General features: G+C 38.2%; 1 protein-coding gene across 2 annotated transcripts in view; it reads right to left on the bottom strand.

The window, feature by feature from the left end:
- The window catches only part of ADAMTS3 (ADAM metallopeptidase with thrombospondin type 1 motif 3), a 279,711-nt gene that overhangs the window by 122,530 nt on the left and 131,775 nt on the right, over positions 1–25,406 (bottom strand). For both annotated transcript variants that reach the window (XM_006045907.4, XM_025289927.3), the window contains exon 4: positions 10,979–11,135. In XM_006045907.4, coding sequence (XP_006045969.3) covers positions 10,979–11,135 — 157 coding nt within the window. The remainder of the gene's footprint in view (positions 1–10,978; positions 11,136–25,406) is intronic.

Genomic DNA, 25,406 nt, shown 5'->3' with positions numbered 1-25,406 from the left:
ACTGGGAAGCCTTTGGGCTAAAACTGTACTAAAGAAAAAATATGTTTGCCAATCAATAGCAGCTAGGACACTGAATCAATCTGGTTGAATTAGTTATTACATAAAAAACCAACCAACCAAAAAAAAAATCCTTGAGGTAACATGATTCATATATGTGTGTTTTCTACTTTTAGTTATTAATAATAATGTCAACATCACATCATCACCATCATGTCTTTACCTAAACCTTTGTCTTGGTTCCTTAGGATTGTCTTCCTTTTTTCCCAGTCATCACTTCCAGGCATCCTTCACTATCAGCCTGAAGTCCCTCAAGCACTTCAGCCTTCACTGGTATCTCTAAAGTCACTGAACATGCTTCCTAGATCAGTTATTAAAAAGCTAATTTTGTAACTGATTAGTTTAATTGCATTTTTTAAAATCAATCTTGATATGTATCTTTATCAGTCTTGGAAGTATGGGTTTCCCTGGTGGCTTGGATGGTAAATAATCTGCCTGCAATGCAGGAGATCCAGGTTCCATCCCTGGGTCTAGAAGATCCCCTGGAGAAAGGAATGGCCACCCATTCCAGTATTCTTGCCTGGAGAATTCCATGGACAAAGGAGCCTGGCAGGGGGTCATGGGGTCCCAAAGAATTGGACAGGATTGAGCAACTAACATTTACTTACTTATAGAAGTATATTATACTCTATGGGAAAGCATATGTTAAGTACCTATAATAAATACATGTTAGCCTAAAACTCACCATTAACAATTATACATTGTGTCTGTATACTCTGTGAAGGCATAAGCTGTAGACACGTATTCTATCTCTGATAAATACTTTAGTTTTCTAATGAACTAGCTGAAAAAATGTGAGCTTTCCCCCCTTTCTCTGTGAGATAGGAAATAGTAAAGATTGTTTAAAAGATACATGTTAGTACTCTTGTATCAAAAAAAGTCACTGCTTAGATTTTCAGATTTCTTTAGTGTTCTAAAGACCCAGTGTGAAGATCTAATTTTAAAACTGGCTCACGAGATCATATTCAAATGCTTGAGTCTGTTTTTACAGGATATCCTTGGCTAACTTTACTCTAAGAAATTTAACACAGTTGGACTGTATTCCTTTGGCTATGAAATACCTTTCACAGGAATGGCCATTAAGGTGGGGTTAAAGTATGTGTGCAAAGGGGTGGAACAGAGAATGTGTGTGATCCCATCTTAATGCAACATGTTCTTATATCAAAATATGTTTTCTAAAATAACCACTTATATTTTGTCTTTATTCGTGAAAATATAAGGGGTATTCTCAATGGATTAAATACTGAGCACTTACAGTCCCCCCCCCCATTAGTTTTTCTGCTGTCTATCACATTTAAGTTGTTCTTTTTAAGCTATAGTTACTGGAACTGGGGACCGAAGGTAAGGGACTGCCTTCACGACTGTTCTTATTAATTTTTCCTTTGTTATTGCCAAGAACTGAAGAAGACTAAAACAGATGACCTCCCTATTTGTACTGAAGGATGGTTGGACATGGTACCTCTGTCACTTTCAACACCATTATTCTATCTCTGGACCAAAAGTTAGAAAAATCTGCAAAAGTAAGTAACTGGGCTTCTGAGGACTATATTTATGCTACTGTTCTCTAATATGCATAAAAGTCACTTCTTGTTTTAATCATATCAGAAAGAAAACATCAGGACTCTATATTCATAAGGAGAATAAATTTGATATCTTCTTCTGATCACAAGTATTATAGAATTTGAGATAAAATTCCATATTTTCAGATATTAGTTAGAAAAAGAAAACAACTATCAAGCAAGAGTTAAGATTCCAAATTTATATATATAGACACTGGAAAACTGAAAATTCCAAGGTTCTCCTGGTGACTCAGGATGTCCAAACTGTATCTGTGATTCATTTTAGATTACAAGTCATGAGGTAAGGTATGCTTGGGTTATAAAGATAATATTTATTTTTTCTGACATCAATTCCACTTTAATCCTGGGTTTTTTGTTTTTGTTTTTTTTTTTTTTTGCTATTTTGTACTTGACATCTTATTATTCTTCATCCCAAATTACATGTATATAGTCAGAGGAGACAGGATTCTAACAAAAGCCCTTTCAACAACCCTTTGATATATATGGTTTTTGCAACTACAACAATGTGAACCCCAGAAGTAGAGTAATCTGTGACATGGCAATGATATTTTAAAAATATATTATTCTTCTCTGCCTTCATGCATAGATAACTTGCTAATGACCCCCAAACTCTAGCTGGAAGACTGGGAAGGGAAAGGAAAGTGGCTGTTAGACACTAGGATTGTTTCACCAAGAATATAAAGAGACTTGATATTCAACTTCTGCAGTTCAAATAAGGTTTTTCAAAATAAAGAGATCTGTAGGTTAAAAAAGAATTAATTTTCTAATTCTTCATAGCTCTCATGTAACATATCAATGCTAGGCCTGGAGACCACAATACAGAGGGTTCTTTTGTTTTGTTTTTATGTTTTCCTCCTATGAGAGAAAGTCCTGGTCATCATTAGTCTTAATCATGAGGCCACAGTAGTGAGGAAAAAATATTTAATTAGAGGAATAAAAAGGCAAGCTTGGCCCTTCTGATTCTGGACTGCTTATGGAGAGGATACAGTGATTCTGATTTCTTCCCAGTTCCCTTCAAGGCAAAATCTCAAAAGAAGGGGCACAGCGCTAAAACACACAGATCACTGAGGACTTCCAAGGGCCAAAGCCTGTTTTCCCGCTCTACTCTAGGGACACCGGAAGAAGAACACTTAACTTCCTAGCACATAGATCCAGTTGTAGCCAAGGAAGCCATGACACCCCTTGGTTCCTATGCTGTAAGAATGCCATCACCAACTCGATGGACATGAGTTTGAGCAAGCCCTGGGAGTTGGTGACGGACAGGGAAGCTTGGCATGCCATAGTCTGTGGGTTGCAAAAAGTCAGACACAACTGAGCAACTGAACTGAACTGAAAAATAGCACAATCTGAGTTTCCTGTCATAAAGGACTGCTGAACCACCATGATGTGCTCCCATACAGAAGCTGTGGGCAGATCACATGGGCTGGGGAAACATTAGTCCTAGTCAGAGCTGAGGGTGGGTGGTCTGCTGCATCCCTGAGAGCAGATGGAGTCCGATTGAGAAAGCCCAACATTGAATGCCAGTAGGTCTCACAGTGGCCAGGCAGACCAGGAATATCAGTCCAGTGAGGCCCACTCAGCCAGCCAAAGCAGACCACATACCAGTTAACATCTAAAACTTCTGTACAAAATCAAAACGTGATGCATTCTGCATTTGGAATATCTCTGCTTTCCTTTTTCTTCTTTTCCCTCCAATATGTGCTACAAAGTCACCATTCTATTAATAAAAGGAAGGTCCAATTTCATAATTCCTACTACTTAAACTCTTGGCTTCCCAGTTCCTTAATTTCTATTCAGAATACAAAGCTTGAATTTAATTCAGATTATTTGAGTTACTTTATCAAAGTTGTCATAAGGTCACAAGAGGAGAAATAGAGTGGAGTGAGGTGCTACTGGATGCTATGAGTTGACCTCTGAGTCTTATTATAACTGGGCCTTATAACTAGGAAAAATCCAAAAAAGTTGGGACTTTACTTAAGAATAAAAATCTGGGTGGTTAATATAATAATGATTTTGTCCAACATCAAAGCTTATAGATCTCAAGTCTACAAAAATAATTCCTATGTATATCTTGAAAGATCATTAATAATTTGTAGAAGTCTGAAATAACAGGATGTTAGAATATGTCTTCCATAAATTTAAGTGGAAGAGAACTAGGGAGTGACAGTGTTTTTAAAATGCCTAGAGGAACTCAAATGATAGCAACCCCTATAACAACTACAAATACTTCCTCTGACTTTTCAAATGTTGGATCATCACAGATAAGAGAAAGGTGTTGAAGAGATAAAATCAATGTATCTAACTTGATTAAATTAATTGTACCCCCTTTAAACATAAATTGGAAGATGCGTCTACTACACCTCGCGCTGATTTCCTCTGGACTTCCTACTGGATTCAAAAGCCAACCCCAGCATCACAGAATGAGAAGGGGCAATGTTTATTTGCATAAAATTCCTATATTGCCTTTATCTGCATACATCATCCAAAACGGGGAATGGAGATATTTAAAAGCTGTCCTAATATCTTAATTTCTTGCTACCTAAAGGCTGTTTAATGACATTTTACCAGTACAGAGCACAGGACATAAAAAGAGTCTGCTTTTATCACTCATTTGTCTCACCAAAAAGGGTTTAAACATTGCTTTTCTCCTCTGAGTATGCAAGGTAAGACCTGATAAAACTAAAAATGTGAAAACAAAACCTGCCATGCTGAAGCAGATGATTGAATTTAGAATGTAAAAAGGTTTAGTCCCACACAGACTTTATTCTTAACATTCAAAAACCACACATAAATCTATAAATCACACAAGAGATATAAGCCTTGAGTATTGGCTTATACTCAGGTAGCATCTAAAAAACACTTAAAGACTATCCTTTGGACAAGAATATACACAAAATCTTAGGATGCTTGGTATTATTAATCAGAGTCCTGAAATAATGAACAAATAGCACAAAACCAAAAGAACAAGTTAATGTGGAACAGCAGATAAGTGGTTATAACAGTTGTGAAAGATGAGAAGAAAACCAAACAAATAGACAAAAAAAAATTTTTGAATCAATGTCTCTTATCAAAAATTTTGATAGTAATCCAGCAACTTTGAATTCTCAACACAAGTTGTGCATTTCCATATTCAATACCTTATTAGAAAAAATACAGACTTATATTTTGTGCACTTTAAGCCTGGTCTATATAAACACTCCTTTCATTGTACCTATTCATGAAGAGATAGAATAGGCCCAGTAAGACATGTTAATAAGGGAAATAAAGTATTATCTTTCATGTTTCACATCTGAAAGCTCCTTTAATCTTCACTCTGCTTCCTGATTACTTTATATAATAATTCAATCTTAAATTGCCTCCTTTTGTCAATAATTATTATAAATACCTAGATTATGAAATATAAAAAAAAAAAACAACCTGAAAAGGAATCCCAAAAACGTCATTAGTATTTCTATGTGAAGCCAATGGGAGTAGCTTTGACAGATAGCTGACCCTTAAATTATATTATAGACTAAACTATGCAGCTGTGAAAATTTTATCATTTAACATCTACCTAAAAGAATATTTGCTATTGACAGAACTTAATGATTTAGTAATATTATCTTCTTGCTTCATTCATAAGAAAACATCTGTGAAAATTAAATTCTCGTTTGATTTTTTTTTTTTTTTTTGGTGGGTTACAATGCCCACCAAAGTTTCTCCTTGATTAGGGCATAGGTCATGAGAACTTCCAAATACAAAGGATTACAGCACCTACTGATGTGTCTACAGATCAAGGAAGGACTCTGTGCCTAGGAAGTTCCTAGTGTCACTAAAATAAGGAATAGTCTTCCCATTATTCTAGTCCTTGTTTCATAGTTCCATTCCCTGGCAACCAGGAGCAACTCCCAAATCATTTCTGACTTGTACATGTTTCCCACCTGGGACAAAGACACTCCTTCACAGCACCATGACAACCACACCAGCAACACAAGCACTTGGGTTCATGCAGGAAAATGAAAATCCTGAAAGGAAGCTAGGAGATAAAGGCTTACTATTCCTTGTTTCCCACTGGTAGGAAGTAATTACAAAAATTACTTTAACACAAAGCTTCTGGTGAATGAATAGTTTGTAATTTGAGGGGAGAAGCCTAAGAGCCTAGAGATTAAGAAAAAAATTATGAGAAGCTGAATGATGTCATACAAGTACAGTCTACCCCACCCCCAGAAAAATAGACTACCTAAAACAAACTACTTATTGATGACAATGTAGACATTCTTAAGAGATGATCAGACATGTATTTTCCTTTTTATCTGGGTTTAGACTGATGACTAATTTAAACAGTGGTGGTGAATTTTATGACCCTTTAAGAGTTAGTTAGCCATGTTTTTACCAAGTAAAATTCAAATCAGTAATATATAAAACAATTTTGTCCAAACTAAAGATGCCAAAAATGGATGTAATTCCCATACTCCCAAAACAGAAATCAGAAAAAGAAGTAACTTCAACTCTCCCCCATGATGAAGTAGACAAGTTTCTTTATCGTAAGCATGCCAAGTTTATATTTGTCCTTTAATGAAAAGGATGGTATTCTTTGCCAGAACCTGGGTGTGGTATGTGTTGTGAATACCTGCCAGTTCTGTACTGGAAAATATTATTTATATTGCCAAATATAAAACTGTTTTAGGTCTTATTCTCGAAAGAATAATTCTAGAACAGAGCACTGTATTTGTGACTTTATAAATTCAAGTTCAATATATTTTTAAACAGATATTTATATTTTTCCACATTTCAAAAACAATATAACCTCTTTAAGGGTCAAGGAAAGAAAATCTGTGCAATATATGAGAATGATGGAGGATTTGCTGATGTTGTTGAATTGTACTATATAATCTATCATCTCAACAGGTTCAAAGCTGTGACTTTTAACGGAAACCTAGGTAAATATTTTTAAAGATAAGGAATCAAAATAGATGTTTGCTTTCAGTCAATTGGAATACCTTAGGGCTCTTGAGTATGGTAGAACCAAACTTTTTTTTTTTTCTTTTTTTGTTTGTTTTTAAGGACATAATCTTCTTTCCTATAGTGATAGGTAGCAAAGATCTTTCATGGGTTCCCAAAGTTGTGCGATGTTCAATTTCTGATTCTCACTGATATGGAGTTAGGAATGAAAGAGTAAAAGGCAAGCAAAGCCATTCTAAGCAACCGTGAGCCAATATCTGCTACCTGACTCCCAAGATCACTTCTACCCATCCCCACTGCAACAGGTATATAACAGTCATGCACTGATGTTGGGACATGATTTTGAAAATATACTATGAATTTTTTAGAGCACTTACTGTCCCAATGGATCTTCAAAGTTAATGTATCCAAAATTATTCTCACTTTTCATTCTTCATCAAGTCTATTCCAACTTCTCATTTGAAATACCTGAATTCTGGAAACAGAATTCTCTATAGTCTTCCAGATTAGGATTCTGAGTCATCCATGATCACTCTTCCTCTCTCTCTACCCCAACAACTACTCTATCAAATAACCCCATCTATTTTACTTCAATCTCAACCCAGTTTGGCTCCTTCTTTCCAAGTCACTACTCCTCACCTAGTTCATGTCATAATTGGTTTTAACTTAGAACACTTGCCTGGAAAATCCCATGGACAGAGGAGCCTGGTAGGCTGCAGTCCATGGGGTCGCTGAGGGTCGGACACGACTGAGCGACTTCACTTTCACTTTTCACTTTCATGCATTGGAGAAGGAAATGGCAACCCACTCCAGTGTTCTTGCCTGGAGAATCCCAGGGACGGCGGTGCCTGGTGGACTGCCGTCTATGGGGTCGTACAGAGTCAGACACGACTGAAGCGACTTAGCAGCAGCAGCAGCAGAACACTTGCAACAAACTACAGACCTCAAATGAATGGCATTTCTGAACTGCTAAACTGACAAAGCAAGAAATGTGGCCAGGCAATGTGTGAGGACTAGCAAAATAACAGCAGAGCATTTATTTACAAGGGCCCCACTGATGAAGCTGTAAAGGGATAGAAGTGCCTTGCTTATGATCCAAACCCCTCCTGATGAGTGTTTATATTAACCTATTAGAGAAATTTATGAAGACTGTGGCCCTCAAATACATTTCTTTCTGAGGAAGGCTTATCTTATATATTTTATTCCTCTTCCTATAACTCATTGAAGAGAGACCTTATATCTCCTAAAACAACATCCTATATTGACCCCCCAAATTACTATTTTATATCATACTATAGTTTTCATTTATAAACCAATATATCTTTATAATTCTGGAACCTGTTTAATTTTAAATTTCAGAATGATGGAATGAATTATAAAAATATATTCTTAATTTTCACTTGGAAAGTATTTAGTCCATGAAAAATCTTGGCTTTCAGTCCTGAAACCAAGAAATTAAAAGAATAATTTAAATATTATAGTCGGTATTTCAGGTTCTAAATTTGAATCTCTATTTACCCTAGGAAGATATTTACATTTTTAAAATATATCATTACAATTTAAGACTCTCCAAAGGAGGTAAATTGATAGCACCAGCAACTCAGTTCAATCGGAACTACATAAATAAGAAAATAAAAATTGTGAAGTTCATACTAAGGTTTATCATGGAATGTTCTAAGAGAACTGAATGGCTCTATTTTGGTTCCAGTTTTAAGGTAACTGAGAGTTAACAAAGGAACCCCTTTTGTTTTGACCCATTGACTGTTGAAAACCTTTCCAAAATATATTACCCTAGGTTGTGGCTTACTTTTTACTATAAAGTAATCCTCTATTCGAAGAGTTGACTCATTGGAAAAGACCCTGATGCTGGGAGGGATTGGGGGCAGGAGGAGAAGGGGACAACAGAGGATGAGATGGCTGGATGGCATCACTGACTCAATAGACATGAGTTTGAGTGAACTCTGGGAGTTGGAGAAGGACAGGGAGGCCTGGCGTGCTGTGTGATTCATGGGGTCACAAGGAGTCGGACATGACTGACCAACTGAACTGAACTGAATCCTCTATTCGCAATTGGAAAACTGTTTTCAGAGTCTGTCTTCTTAAAAATTCTTCACATAATCTGAGTATACTGATACTGATGCTACTGGAATTTATATTTTTAATGGTCTCCTAAAATAATGTCCCAAATTAATTATATCCAATTCTTTTAAATGTATATACCTTGACTCCTGAATTATTTTGTCTAATTTAATATCTAAAAGTACAATAGGTATTAAATGTAATATTTCTTACAATTTTATTATTTCAAGAAAAAAATAATCTCTCTTCCCCTATAGATATCAGACTATTGGAAAGCACCAAAGGGTGCTATTTATAGAAATCGATATCTTCAGAGACTGCAGTGGAGGAACAGGGTACAGTTTGGTGAAACTATAGTATGATAGATGGAGCAGAGGACAGTCAGAAGCTAATCTGGTTTCCAGTCCTCCAAGACCATTCTATAGTCTGTGGGGCTATGCTTTTCTAACAGTGTTTCAGGTTTAAAAATAAAATTAAATTTAAAAAAAAAATTAAAAAAAAAAATAAAAGATGCTTGTTGCTTCAAAAAAGATATTACTTTTAACATACAACAATCAGGATTATAGAAAAAGCACTGTATCCTACTATCTATCCTTTCTTATCACCATCTTTTGATTTAGATTAACATTTCTAAAGCATGAAGATATTTATAAATGAGAATTAATGGTAATGCATTCACAACACGTAAGAAAGCAATGTCTCACTATTCAACTTTAATAAAACTCTTATTATGTAAATTTTTGCACAAAATAATTCATATCAACAATTAATAACAATAACCACAGCTAACATTGATTCAGGACCTATTATTGCTGAGGGTTACACTCAGCAATCTGTGTATATTATTTCTAATACTTATTACAACTGTGTGATATATATTTCGGATCTCTATTCACAGATAAAGAAACTGAGGCTCCAAAATGTTAACTACTAATCTAACAACTTATGTTGTAGAGCTGTTACTCCTATTATTATTATTACTTATTATCATTATTATATCTCTCTAACTGCAGAGTGTATTTCCTTCCTATTATACTACAGTGACCCCCTGGGATATATACACATTTCATAGGACTGCATCTGTTAATACAGACCTATTGTTTCAAATCAGAAACTTCTCAAAAAATTTTCAGGCAATGTTAATTTTAAATGCATTTTAAACAGTACTATTTCAATTAATACCACATATAAAAGGAAGATGGTGGCATCTGAACCTCAGACTAATAACTAGGCAACAACTCTCAGAAGACATCATTAATCTAGAAGACAGATGGCTGCTAAATTAAGAAGATTATCTGTATCCCTGACATTTCCCTAGGGGAAATTTCCATTGCCTTTAATTTAGAAAGTTGGCCTTACAAAAGAAAATACAGTTGACCCTTGAACTACCTGGGTCGACTTCTAAGTGGATTTTTTTCCTACAGTAAATACTACCATATTGCATGATCCACTGATTCCTAGATGGTTGAATCCAGAGTTGGTTGAATCTGAGGATAGGGAACCTCACATACAGAGGAACCACATGTAAGGGATGAGGCTATAAATCATATGTGGATTTTCAAGGGCAAGGAGGATTGACACTCCAACCTCAGTGCTGTTCAAGGGTCAGTTGTATAGGCTTTTTGAAATTTGGTTAAAAAAACAGATTCCTATTATTCTTTTATTTTCCATAAAGGGAATTTCAATACTAAACTTATAAAAACATCTCTTTAATACCAAGTTACTTTCCAATCCCATTAAAAAAAAATAAAAAGAAAACCTTGACAGGCAATAATTCACTTGACTTTAGTGGCCTAGCCTACCTTAAAATAAAATTTAACAGAATCACTCAACTAATTGTCACTTTTACATTGTAAAAAGTTTTGCAAAATAGGCAAAATCAAATAGCATTCTTATTTTCAAATGTTATCTATCACAGTGGACTTCAAACAAAATACAATTATTTGCTGTGTCAATATATCTCATTTTAAAAGTTTTAAAATAATATTAATAATGCATAATTTAGATTATCCTGAAATACACACTTTGAAATTTTAACCCAGCTAGAGAAAAGTTCATTTTAATGTGAAAATTTAAAAGAAATAAAAAATAACAAATTGGGAGGATGATGCCTTGAAATAAAATAATACCTGTAATATGTATTTCTCTTATGCATTTAAATTGGCAAGCCATATGTTATAATTTATAAATATAAGCTTCTTTTGCTTCTTCCATATTATATAAAGGCACATGACTATCACATTCTCTTAACTGATGGGAGAGTTGTTTTCATCATGTCTTAGAACCACAGTTAACTATTGAGGCTTGTCAAAGATGCCTACCTCCATAGTGGAAGTCTTGGGACATGTCTATGGGAGCCCGTTCTACTGCTGATCTCTTGTAGACAACATGAATCCTTCCTTTTTCTTCCTCCATCTGCTTACCTCTTTCCAAGGGTTCAATGAAATACTCATCATTATCACTTTTTATCATTCCAGCCTAGAGAAAACATAAAATGTGTTACGTTAAAAGAAATATCTATCATCTCTAGCTTACAATTAGTGTTTTAAATGGTAAGAATACAATTTTTGAAAACTGATGAACTTTCTTTCCACTTTTGGTTATAAATTCAAACTGGTTAGTTACTGTTAGTTGTTCAGTTGCGTCCAGCTCTTTGCAACTCCAAGGACTGTAGCCCACCAGGCTCCTCTGTCCAGGGGATTCTCCAGACAAGAGTACTGGAGTGGGTTGCCATTCCCTTCTCCAGGGGGTCTTCCCAACTCAGGGATCGAACCCACGTCTCCTGCATTGCAAGCCGACTCTTTACCGTCTGAGCCACCAGATTTAAATGGTTAAGCTACTATAAATATCAGTTATTCAAAGGTAGAAATTCATATATGGTAGGAATAAAATATTCCTAGGTGTTGCTGATCCTATTTGTGACACCAATTGTCTTGCTGTTCACACTGTTTTCTGAACCCAGGGTAGGCAATGCAGGAAATCAGAGGCTGGATGAAGACTCAAGAACAGTAGGAACTGCAGACACATTTATTTTCTCCTGGCTGGCACGGCAGCCATAACACAGCCTCTCTCCTGGTTGATGAAGCAGGCAGGAGAGAAGCAGCCATAGCAGCAGCCATAACATAACCATAATGTAGCCATAACATAACCCCATATAACATAACCATGGGTCACTCCAATGTAGCCCTGATGCAGCAGCAGCCAGGGCTTTCGTGGTGAAGTTCATAACAGGCATACTACACAAAGTAGCCCATGGCCAAGTGAGTACCTCGTGAGGTGCATGTGTAGTGTTATGTGATCTCAGCCGTTACAGAACCCTGCAAAGTCACTGTTCATAGAACATGGGGCTAGATGGCGTGAGAGTGTGGGGCGAGAGAGCCTGACTGGCAGCATCTTGTTAATTTGTTCTTTCCCTACATAAGGTAAAATGGACTTCCCAGGTGGCACTACTGGTAAAGAACCCACCTGCCAAGGCAGGAGACAGAAGAGATGTGGTCTGAACCGTGGGTAGGGAAGATCTCTGAAGGAGTGCATGGCAACCTACTCCAGTATTCTTGCCTGGAAAATCCCATGGGCACAGGAGCCTGTTGGGCTATAGTCCATAGGGTCACAAAGAGTCTGACACGACTGAAGCAACTTAGCACACACGCACATAAGGCAAAATAAGAGCTTTACATAGGGTAAGAATAATAAAATCATACAATCTATATAATTTCATCGGTCTATAGACGAAGCACATTTATGTATTCTACTTAGCATTTTATCTCTAAAAAACTTACAGGGACATAAATTCAAGAAAAATCTCTGATTTCCCATAGTAACCCATTGTGGGGCTGTCGTCCACTGCTGCTAAGTATTTTTGTAACCCATTTATATCTTCCCATCATATCACCATGGTATGAGAAGAATGAGTTCCATGGAGCACTCCATACATAAAGTTACTTCTGTCCTTAATTCACCTCAGTTTCATTGGAAACTCTATATTTCTAACATTTATTAATTTGAAGAACTAGCTCAAATTTTGCCCATATTAATCTAATTTCATGATTTTACATATTTCATTCCTTATCCAGCTTCATCCTTTTGAATGAAAAGGTTATCTGATATTCAGTTCCTTCCTTTTACCTCACTGGTGTTTTTATGACTCTGTTTCATCTTTGATTTTCTTAGAAAACACCAGGACTACACTATTCACTACTATAGTTGAAGAGAAATGATAGTTTGTCTGAAATTTATTCTTCATTGAGTCCACATTACATTCAAATAGCTACAGCTCATATTCCTATTGTAAAGGTCATACACTAATTGTTATTTTGTTGTTTTAGTCTCTAAGTCATGCCTGACTTTTTTGTCACCCATGGATTGTAGACTGCCAGGCTCCTCTGTCCATAGGATTTCCCAGGCAAGAATACTGGAGTGGGTTACCATTTCCCTCTCCAGGGGATCTTCCCAACCCAGGGATCAAACCCACAGCTCCTGCATTGGCAGGCGGATTCTTTATGGCTCAGCCACGAGGCAAGTCCCACATACACTAATGTTGTTCGGTCACTCATTCGCTTCCCACCCTTGGCAATCCCATGGACTGCAGAATGCCAGGCTTTCCTGTCCTTCACCATCTCCCAGAGCATGCTCAAACTCATGTCCATTAAGTCAGTAATGCCTTCCAACAATCTCATCCTGTCATCCCCTTCTCCTCCTGCCTTCAGTCTTTCCCAGCATCAGGGTCTTTTCTAATGAGTCCGCTCTTTGCATCAGGTGGCCAAAGCACTGGAGCTTCAGCTTCAGCCTCAGTCCTTTAAATGAATACTCAGGATTGAATTCTTTCAGGACTGATTGGTTTGATCTCTTTGCAGTCCAAGGGACTCTCCAGAGTCTTCAACATCACAGTTCAAAAGCGTCAATTAATACTTCAGTGCTCAGCCTTCTATATGGTCCAACTCTCACATCCATACATGACTACTGGAAAAACCACAGCTTTGACTAAATGGACCTTTGTTGGAAAAATGATGTTTCTGCTTTCTAATATGCTGTCTATGGTTGCCATAGCTTTTCTTCCAAGGAGCAAATATCTTTTAATTTCATGGCAGCAGTCATGATCTGCAGTGATTTTGGAGCCCAAGAAAATAAAGTCTGTCACTCTTTTCATTGTTTCCCCATCTATTTGCCATGAAGTGAAGGGACCGGATTCCATTATCTTAGTTTTTTGAATGTTGAATTTTAAGCCAGCTTTTACACTCTCCCCTTACACTTTAACCAATAGGCTCTTTAGTTCCTCTTCACTTTCTGCCATAAGGATGGTGTCATCTCCATACCTAAGGTTATTGATAGTTCTCCTGGCAAACCTGATTCCAGCTTGTGCTTCACCCAGCTGGGCATTTTGCATGATAAACTCTGCATATAAGTTAAATAAGCAGGGTGACAATATACAGCCTTGATGTACTCCTTTCCCAATTTCGAACCAGTCCATTGATCCTTATATGGTTCTAACTGTTGCTTCTTGACCTGCATACAAGTTTCTCAGGAGGCGGGTAAGGTGCTCTGGCATTCCCATCTCTTTAAGAATCTTCTAGTTTATTGTGATTCACAGAGTCAAAGGCTTTAGTGTCATCAGTGAAGCTGAAGTAGATGTTTGTCTGGAATTCCCTTGCTTTTTCTATGATCCAACAGATGTTGGCAATTTGATCTCTGGTTCCTCTGCCTTTTCTAAATCCAGCTTGAACATCTGGAATTCTTCATTCATGTACTGTTGAAACCTAGCTTGGACAATTTTAAGCATTACTTCCCTAGCATGTGAGATGAGTGTGATCGTATGGTAGTTTGAATATCCCTTGGCATTGCCTTTGTTTGGGATTGGAATGAAAATTGACCTTTTCCAGTCCTGTGGCCACTGCTGAGTTTTCCAATTTGCTGCCATATTGAGTGCAGCACTTTCACAGCATCATCTTTTAGGATTTGAAACAGATCAGCTGGAATTCCATCACCTCCACTAGCTTTGTTCGTAGTGATTCTTCCTAAGGCCCACTTGACTTCACATTCCAGGATGTCTGGCTCTAGGTGAGTGATCACACCATCATGGTTATCTGGGTCATTAAGATCTCTTTTGTATAGTTCTTCTGTGTATTCTTGTCACCTCTTCTTAACATCTTCTGCTTCTGTTAGGTCCACATCATTTTTGCTCTTTATTGTGTCCATCTTTGCACAAAATGTCCCTTGTTATCTCTAATTTTCTTGAAGAGATCTCTGCTGCTGCTGCTGCTGCTGCTAAGTCGCTTCAGTCGTGTCCAACTCTGTGCCACCCCATAGACGGCAGCCCACCAGGCTTCCCTGTCCCTGGGATTCTCCAGGCAAGAACACTGGAGCGGGCTGCCATTTCGTTCTCCAATGCATGAAAGTGAAAACTGAAAGTGAAGTCACTCAGTCATGTCCGACTCTAGCGACCCCATGGACTGCAGCCCACCAGGCTCCTCCGTCCAGTCTTTCCCATTCTGTTGTTTTCCTCTATTTCTTTGCACTGATGACTGAGGAAAGCTTTCTTATCTCTCCTTGCTATTCTTTGGGACTCTGCATTCAGATGGGTATATCTTCCCTTTTCTCCTTTGCCTTTCCCTTCTCTTTTTTCCTCAGCTATTTGTAAGGCCCACTAACACAACCATTTCACCTTTTTTTCATTTTTTTTTTCTTGGGGATGGTTTTGATCACCACCTCCTATACAATGTTGTGAACCTCTGTCCATAGTTCTTCAGGCACTCTATCAGATCTAATCCCTTGTATCTATTTGTCACTTTCATTGTATAATCATAAGGGATTTAATTTAGATCATACCTGAATGGCCTAGTGGTTTTCCCTACTTTTTTTCAATTTAAGTCTAAATTTTGCAATAAGGAGTTCATGATCTGAGCCACGTCAACTTTTGGTCTTGATTTGGTGACTGTATAGAGCTTCTCCATCTTTGGCTACAAAGAATATAATCAGTCTAATAAAATCTAACATTTCATAGACTAATATAATTAATATTAAATTAATATTATATGCACTAATATGGAGTATTAATTTAAATAGCAGTACATTTGAAAACAAAGTTGAAAAAATAATGTATTAGTGTGGAATTGTAATTATTTGAAAATATTTATCAGATCTAAGTCATCATCTTCTTCTGAGGCTCTTATTCTTTATTTTCAACTGTGAGGTCACTCACTCTCATGGAATATAGGCAAGGGGAAGGGGGGATGATTCCAGCCACATCTAACTGCTGGTCTAATGGCTCTACTGCTCCGTGTCAAGCAGCACAGACATGAAATGTAGGTAAACCTTGCCTCATAGCATCTGTTTTCAGCAAATATGCCTATTACTATTGCTTTTCTGTTGCATCCACATCTGTCCCCATTTTCTGTTCTGTCTTCTCCTCCTAGATATGGTCTCAACCCCGCTCCCTCTGTGTAAGCCTCAGAGGGCATTCTCAGAAGCTCTGGTGTCTCCATGTGCCATCTCTACATCCCCCAAACATTCAAACAGCCTTTGACTTTATGTCACCTTGTCTTACAAGGAAATATCACTACAGCTTTCCCACAGTGGTTAGTTTTACCCTCTTGAAAAAACTTCTACCCCTTCACTACAAAGAACATTGAGCTAGTGGGCATTCAGTAGTAATGTTGATCTTCCAGACACAACTCCAATATCTGGGGTTGTTTCCTCATCTGGTCAATTACTTTTCCCCTAGTGCTGTACTGAAAAAATGCTTTTTTTCACAAGCAGCCTGATTAGATCTTGACCTTTCCGAGTTGTTCCTCTTGTTAATGGATTCATCTCCTTTACAAACACAATTTCCAACATCTTTCTCATGCTTTTCAATTTTTGTTTTAATCTCTTTAGCATTAATGTCATATTCTTAAATCTCTTTTTCTCAGTAATTTTGAAATCACTTTTTTGATGGGTTAATAGTATTCATAGATAGTGAAAGTGAAGTCACTCAGTTGTGTCTGACTCTTTGTCACCCTATGGAGTATAGTCTGCCAGGCTCCTCTGTCCATGGGATTTTCCAGGCAAGAATACTGGAGTGGGTTGCCATTTCCTTCTCCAGGGGATCTTTCCAACCCGGGGATGGAACTCAGGTCTCCTACATTGTGGGCAGACTCTTTCCCATCTGAGCCACCACGGATAATGTTCATAAAACACATGCAAACTAAGCATAAACATAGTAAACACATAAAAAATTAACTAACAGGACTACATCCAAGGCTGAAATGTTCAGCCTCATTCCTAATGCTACCTGTTGATGGGAGGCAGTGTTAACTGGCTTTATTATGGAAACACAGGTCTGTTATATACCGAAGTTTACAGATTGAAGTTTGTCAGTATTCATCTTCATTCAAGTCCTTTTTTTTTGGGGGGGGGCCCTAAATCCATTCAGTCACATTGTTCTGTAAAGTCTCTTCCATTCTTTTCCCATCTATTTACACTGCCACTTCCTTAGTTACAGACCTCATCATTGCTCATTTGGATTACAGAAATTGCCTCCTATTGTGCCTAAACCTGAGTGCAAACAGTGGTCACTGAAGCAGCCAGCAGCCTCTTAGCAATGGGCAATGACTACTGGGGACACTTGAAAGCCATGGGGAAAGCAGGTAGGATTAGCCCACATACCATTAAAAATCATTTCTACATACCTTCTACTGGAAATGTTCCAATCTCAGGCCCCATGATGTTACTTTCTCCACTAGGTCACAGGTAAAATTTAAAACATCTAATCCTCCCCCTTAGAAGACAATGAAAATTTAAATGAGGTTGAGGCAGAATCATTGGCAAGGCAAAAGCTGGATCACATAACCTCTGACAACTCCAAGAACAGGAAATCTGAGAGCCTGCCTTCTTTAAAAAATTTTTTTCATTAGAATATAGTTGCTTTATAATGTTGTGTTAGTTTCTGCTCTATAGCAAAGTGAATCAGCTATGCAAATACATACATCCCCTCTTTTTGGATTTCCTTCCTATTTAGTGAGAGCCTACCCTTTTATTCATCATGTAAGCAGAGTTAAATGAAAAAAAAAAAAAAAAAAAAGTCTTATCTAAAGCACTGTACCGGATACCTTAGTAAAATAAAAATTCTCAAAGACATGGTTCACCTACCCTCCAGTTGAGGGCAATCTAGCCAAATAAATGAAATATATGCCTAAAGGTATTCAGTGATGTATATTATGAAAAGTCCAGACAGTAAATGATAACGACAGTTGAAAGTCAAATTAGGGAGATTCTTTGCCCACAAGCCTACTGCACAAGCCAACTGTCAAAGGAGCTCTTGATTCTCCACCCAAAATCTATTTCAGCTGAAATCTCACTAATGCCTATGGGAATTTCACTTTGGCCATTGTTACTGTTCACACTGTCTCACTTTTCCACATAACACAGCAGCCAAAAATTACTATTTCAAATTATGGTATTATTTTAGACAAGCTAGAATGTGATAACAAATAGACAGACTATGTAAGGGCTCAAAACATCAGGTGCTGCTTTCCTGCTCAGATAGAAGCTCAGAATATTTCTAGGTCAGCCAGGTGGGGGTTCCGCTCCATGAGCCATGTGGGTGTCCAGACTGACGGTGGTTCTGCCATTTCAATACGGGCTGCCATGTTTGCCCAGTCAGAAGGGGGAACAGCAGGAGGAAGCCCACATGGAAGATTTTTCTGAGTTAGCCCTGGTCATGTCACCGGTACCACTTACTTCCACGGGCAGGATATAGTAGCATGGCTGGCTCACAGCCAATTGCAAAGAAAGTCAGGAAACAGAATCTGGCTGTGTGCTCAGGGAGGAAAGACAATGGATTTTGATGAACAAGTGGCCATCTCAAACTCAGATAAGATCATGTCACTCCTTCACTTGAAACACTTCAGTTGCTTCCCATTGCATTTAAAACCACACTCCTTCAAGGCCTGTATCACCCCAGCCCTGCCTATCGACCCCCAAGAACTGCCCCTTCCCCGTACTTCCAGTGCCCCAGCCTGAGGGGCCTGTGTTCAGTGTCGCTTTTCTTTTGATATTCCCACCTTCTTTATGGCCTCAGACCTTTGAAACGTTGTTGGTTCTCTTTAGAAGGTTCCTCTCCCGCCATGCCACACTTCCCTTAGCTGGCTGTGTTTTATTCTCCAGGTCTCAGTTTAAAGGCAGGTGATGCAAGAGACATGAGTTTGATCCCTGGGTGGGGAAGATCCTTTGGAATCAAAAATGGCAACCCACTCCAGTATTTTTGCCTGAAAAATTTCATGGACAGAGGAGCCTGGCAGGCTACAGTCCATGGGGTCACAAAGAGTTGGACACAACTGAGTATGAACGCACTAAGATCACAATTTATTTATTTATTTTTTTTTTTTTTAGGTAAATAATTTTTAATTGAAGTATAATCGACTTAATGTTACTTCCTTCGAAATTATTTTCTGACTCCCTCACCCACAATAGACTAGGTATCCCCATGTAAATTAGGGCCTATCTTTTAGCCAATTAGTCTGACAGAGCAATATATTTTCTCTCACAGCTCTTAACACAAATCCCAGGTGGACTCACCTAAGTGTTACCTTTATTACTTTTGTCTCCCTCATGGCACTGTTGGGATTCCCTGCTGGCTCAGATGATAAAGAATCCGCCTGCAACGTGGGAGACCTGGATTCGATCTCTAGGTTCGGAAGATCCCCTGGAGGAGGGCATGGAAAATCCCCATGGACAGAGGTGCCTGGTGAGCTACAGTCCATGGGGTTGCAAAGAGTCGGACGTGACTGAGCGACTAAGCCCAGAGCACACATGGCACTGCCAGCTCCTGAAGCGAACTTGTGTCTCTTAAGTCACCTTTGTCTCGTGAAGTACCAGCACAACGACCACACAAAATATGCTTTCAATACATTTCTGATGAAAAATGACATGAACGCAAGGTAAAGGGAGGGGACGGAGAATTTTTAGAGGTTCAAAAGGTGGGAGGATCACTGTGCTGGCGGTGTGAGAGAAGGCATTAGAAGTGAGACAGTTCAGGCTTGAACAAAGGTTGTGAAGCACAAAACCCCAACACATGCTTGAGGGCAGTGGATACCCCGCTCATTCAGAGCAGAGTCTGTGCAGGGCAGCTCTGGGAAACAGCTTACGGAAGATTTGTGTCACCTTGTATCTGAATTTTTAACTTGTAGCATGGAGAACAACTAAGGTTGATCAGATGGGCTAAAAGAAAGTGGGATTTTAAAAGTAATTTTTATTTATTTATTATTTTTGTCTGTGCTGGGTCTTTGTTGTTGTGCATGTGTTTTTCGTAGTTGTGGAGAGTGGGGGCTACTCTTTGATTGCCGTGTGAGGGCTTCTCACTGCGCTGGCTTCTCTTGCTGTGGATCTCGGCCTTCAGGGCACAAGGGCTTCAGTACTGGCTGCACGTGGGCTCAGTAGTTGTGGCTTGCAGGCTCTCAAGCACAAGCTCAATAGCTGTGGCACACAGGCTTAGTAGCTTCACCACATGAGGGATCTTCCCAGATCAGGGACTGATCTTGTGTCTCCTGCACCGGTACGCAGACTCCTTAACACTGCGCCACCATGAAGCCCCATGAAGTGATGTTTTAAGACTTATCTGAGGATTAAGTTCCAGATGGAAGAAAGACTAGGAAACAAGCAAGCATGAGGCTAAAAGTTCAGGTGGCAGAAGTGGCAATGGAAAAAGAAAAGGGGAAAGAGAAAGAAAAAAGGAATAAAGTCAAGAGTGATTACAGGAAAAAATAAATACTTGGTCACCTGTTAACATGGAAGCTCCTCTGCTTAAAACCTTCCAAGGAGGACTTCCCTGGTAGTCTAGTGGCTAAGACTCCATGCTCTCAGTGCAGGGGACCCAGGTTCCCACATGTCACAACTAACAGTTTGGAGTTCACAGGCTGCAACTGAGACCCGGTACAGTCAAATAAATAAATAATTAAAAAAAAAAAAAAAAAGGCAAAACCTTCTAAGGATACCCATGCCATGTATATTAATAACCAAAGTTTTCAAGATGCCCATTCTTGGCACCACCATCTCCTGGGCCTCATCTCTTTACTCTTGCCCTTGCTGGTTCCACTTTAGCCACAACGGGCTCCCTGCTGATCCCTGATATCCCAGGTAGGTGCCTTTGTTAAGGCCTTTACACTGGAAAGGCACTTCCACTTGTATTTTCCCTTCCTGAAATCTTTCTCCCCCTGGAATTCCACATGTCTAACTTCTCACCTCCTTCACCTAAGTAAAGCACACCCTGACTATCTACCTGCTTCCCCCACCCAGCACCCCAAACTCTCTTACCCTGCCCATCTTTTCCACTGCACTCACTGCTTTCTGATGCACTAGCTAACCTAACCATTTATCATGTTCCTTGTTTACAGTCAATGTTCCAGAAATATCCTGCTTGTCAGGAATTTACTTTCAGTCTGTTCTGTTCATTCTGTATCTCAAGTGCCTAAAACAGCACCTGGCACAAACTAGATGCTCAATAAATATTTACTAGATGACAAAATTAGAAGCAAAGATAAAGGAAAGGAAGAAGGTGCAATCTCCAAAATTTTGAAGTTGGGTGACTAGGAAATTAATGCTTTTGCTCACAGAAATAGAAAAGCTAAAAGAGAAAGCTGATTAGAAAGGCAGGAAGATGATCAGTTCATTAAGCATGTTCACTTGTGGTAAGGGTGAAAATACCCAACATGCAAAGGAGAGATGTAGGATTTTTATTCAGAAAAATTGCCATGGCCACAAATATATTGGAAATGGGATACTTCTCAAAGGCAATAGCTAAAACTGTTGGGGAAAAAATGAACAGGAAAAGTTCATAAAGAGATCTGAGGGAGAGCCAACAGCAAATCTTGGGGAAAGCCCAGAGAACCTCAGAATATTACTATACAGGAAATTCCTAAGATCTGAACTCAGGATCATGGTCTACAAGGTCCTATATAGCCTGAAATTCTCTATTTGTCTCGCTTCTCCTAATACTTCACATCTTGCTCTTTTGGCTCTAGCCATATGGCCCCTAGCCCTCCTGCCCCCACCCCTACAAGCACTTTCCCCACCTACATAAATTAGCTTCCCCTTCTCTCTCTATCCTAGCCTTTTTCCTTTTGAGGCATTACCTCAATTAGCTACATGAGTGTCTGTCATCCTTTTGGGACACAAACTTAATTAAGCATAGACTGTATCAAATTCACTGCTGTATCTCAAGGCCTAGAACAGAGCTTGGCTTGAAGCAGGTGCCTAGTATTTGACGGACACTGGGAGAGGAAATTAATGTAAGAAGTGGACAAGTGAAAATAAAACCTCGTAGAAGGAAAATTTAAAACATGGCAAGAGTGGTGGGAGGAAAACTAAGTAGCGTGTCATGGGCATCAAAATAGAAATTTCCTCAACGTTAACGCAACGGCAGTGAAGAGGACACAAAAGATGAAGGCTGTGGAGAGAAACAAAAGTGATGGAGTGGTGGGGGCTGAAGAGATACTACAATGAGTTATGAAAGGACCAGGGGGTAAAGCCACATATATTTCAGATCCTAGACTGTTCAGAGCCATTATAGGTTGATTCTCAGCCTGCTCTTCCTACCACATCACAGGGATTTCCTTCCTCAGCAGTTACCAAAAATGGAGTGACTAAAAGATGGCATATATATGTGTGTTTATGTGCATGCAATGGAATATTACTTTGCCATAAAAAAGAATGAAATACTGACATATGCTGACATTGGTAGCATGGATAGACTTAGAGAATATTATGCTCAGTGAAATAAGTCTGACAGAGAACAACAAATGCTATATGATTTCACTTATATGTGGAATATAAAAAATGAGACAACTGAATCTGTATACAAAAAAGAAACAGACTCACAGACATAGAGAAAAACTTACACTTACCAAAGGGAAGGAGAGGAGGAGGGTCAAGTTAGAAGTAAGGATACAAACACACAAACTACTATATGCAAAATAGATAAGCAATGAGGATATACTGTATAGCAGAGGAAATTACAGTCAATATCTTATAATAACCTAGAATATAACCTACACAGTATTGTAAATGAACTGCACTTCAATTAAAGGGGAAAATAATCTCAAGTTCTTAGACAAGACTGACCCATGCAAAAAATCATCAGTACTCATAGTTAAGTAGTAAAGACTCTTTTATCTATAAGATATTCATTTAGGTAGTCAGGCATTCAACAAATATATTTGGAAGCTCAAAGACCATGAATCATTGACCCTAATATTAAATAACTCACACTCCTGCTCTCAGTCCTCACAATTTTATTTCACAGGATACAGTGGAGTGATTTAAAGGAATAAAATTCAATATGTATAAAATTAGGCAGTTTCAAACTATGACATTCTAAGTATTGGTATTGCTTTCAATGCTGCCAGAAATTTACAACTTTTAATTATAACTCAGAAATGTCACACATAAGATTACATATGGCCCTAAAAGACTCTGCTTAAACAGATGCAATAATTTCTTATGTATCTTAAATGTTATTTAATTTATATATGGTGTGTGCTCAGTTGCTCAGTCATGTCTATTTGCGGCCCCATGAACTATAGCCTGCAGTTCCTTTGCCCATGGAATTTTCCAGGCAAGAATACTAGAATGGGGTGCCATTTCTTACTCCACAGGATCTATTCGACCCAGCGATTGAACCCATGTCTTTTGTGTCTCCTGACCTGGCAGGCAGATTCTTTAACACTAGAGCCATCTGGGAAGTATGGTATCAAGGCAATATTTCATAAATTTCCCTTTATGACACAAAACCTCCACATTTACCCTTCTGTGATCTTACATAGCAATACAGGAAATATTTATGGTATTTCTCAAACTGTTTTCCAAATTTTAACACAGATAAATTTTTAAAATATCTACTATATTTAGTACAGCATGAAATTAAACATATTTTATTAAATTTTAATTAAATCTTCACACAATTCCTTTGACATCGATGTAGAGAGGATATTTATACAACAATGATCCATGCTAAAAAGCCAGCTGCATAATTACTCTCTCATCTGGTCAACTCTTCCAGCTACATCACTCAGCTCAAACACTGCCAAGAATACAGAATTAAGCCAATAGCTTAATAATAGCTTCTGAGCATGGAAACAGCCATCATAAAGGCCACCCTCCTCATTCACTAGATGAGGTCCTTGCAGTCATATCTGACACCCAATTCTACTAAACCAAGTTAGATGGTTTCCTAATCCTCATCAAAATGCAAATGGCAAACAAAAGTAAGGGGTGTGGGGTCCAAGGAGTTTCAGCTGAGATAATGTCCATGAATTCCCTTTGTAAAACATAAAGACTTACCACAAATGTGAACTTCTAGTCCTTATATATAGACAATAATAAACAGCAGTCACTAAGAAAAGACTAAATTGTGTTCAACTTGGTTTAAAATGAAAATCAATATAAAAGGCCTTTAAACAAGATTTACTAAAGTTTTTTGAAAATTCTGTGCCAGATATTCTAAAAATCTTCTGCTATGGAAACCTTCTATTTTCAGCTGTGACACCTAAATGCTGCTTTAATGCAAAAATTCTCAACTCTATGAAGGAAGGAGAGGAGAGCTAGGCAGCTTTTTTAGAATTCCAGGAAATATGTACCAAATAAAGTGATACATAATTGAAGCTGAAGCTAACTAAATATCCATTATTTTGTGGTAAACTGGTTACAATCTTAAACTAGGTCATAAATAGGAAAGTAGTGATGTTTTAAATGTTTGGTTTGCTTTAATTAAACTACTTTAATTAAATTTAGTTTAGTTTTAAACGTCTAGAAGAACATTGAGAAAAATTTAATGTTGTGTATGTATGCAAGAGAGAATAAATGCAGATGTATATTTAATAAAGACTATATTATACCTAGTGGTACAACAAGTCCATCTTAGCTCACTAAGGTTCATAAAAACACATTTTGAGATTCACCATTTGACTATGTTGCTTCCTCCAATATCTATTCTATCCCTATGTCAAGAAAGCACGTTGCCTAATTCCATGTTATCATTAGAATGGACAGATGTTATTATATGAACATGATTTCAACACTTTTCCTGAATTTCAGGAAGTATTTCAATGTCATCCTCCAAATTCCTACAGAGAAGGCAAAATATCTGAGAAAGGATGGAAAAGAGAATAAGGAGAAATAACACAGCTGTATTTGTTAAAAGCACAATTTATTTACATAAAGAAGCTTATTATTTGGGATGCACTTGGATAGAGTTTATGAAGATTAAGAAATAGCTAATATATGCCCCAAACCATGCCATTGGTTACTACAAAGCCTTCCCTTATTCTAAAGTCAAAAGTAATCTTTATTAAGTTTGGATTCCCAGCATTGTATCTGTATTTCTATGGTACTTATCACTGTCATTCTTTTATTATAATTATGTTAACTGTGCTGCTGCTGCTAAGTCGCTTCAGTCGTGTCCGACTCTGTGCGACCCCATAGACGGCAGCCCACCAGGCTCCCCCGTCCCTGGGATTCTCCAGGCAAGAACACTGGAGTGGCTTGCCATTTCCTTCTCCAATGCAGGAAAGTGAAACGTGAAAGTGAAGTTGCTCAGTTGTGTTCCACTCTTAGCGACCCCATGGACTGCAGCCTATCAGGCTCCTCCATCCATGGGATTTTCCAGGCAAGAGTACTGGAGTGGGGTGCCATTGCCTTCTCTGAACTGTGCTAGTATGGGGGAAGTAAGAGATGTTGAGGAGATCCAACCAGTCTAATTCTAAAGGAGATCAGCCCTGGGTG

The sequence above is a fragment of the Bubalus bubalis genome, chromosome 7 (assembly GCF_019923935.1).
Source record: "Bubalus bubalis isolate 160015118507 breed Murrah chromosome 7, NDDB_SH_1, whole genome shotgun sequence".
Taxonomy (NCBI): Eukaryota; Metazoa; Chordata; class Mammalia; order Artiodactyla; family Bovidae; genus Bubalus; species Bubalus bubalis.
The sequence above is the reverse complement of the archived record's forward strand: the minus strand, read 5'-3'. Positions and strand labels throughout refer to the sequence as shown.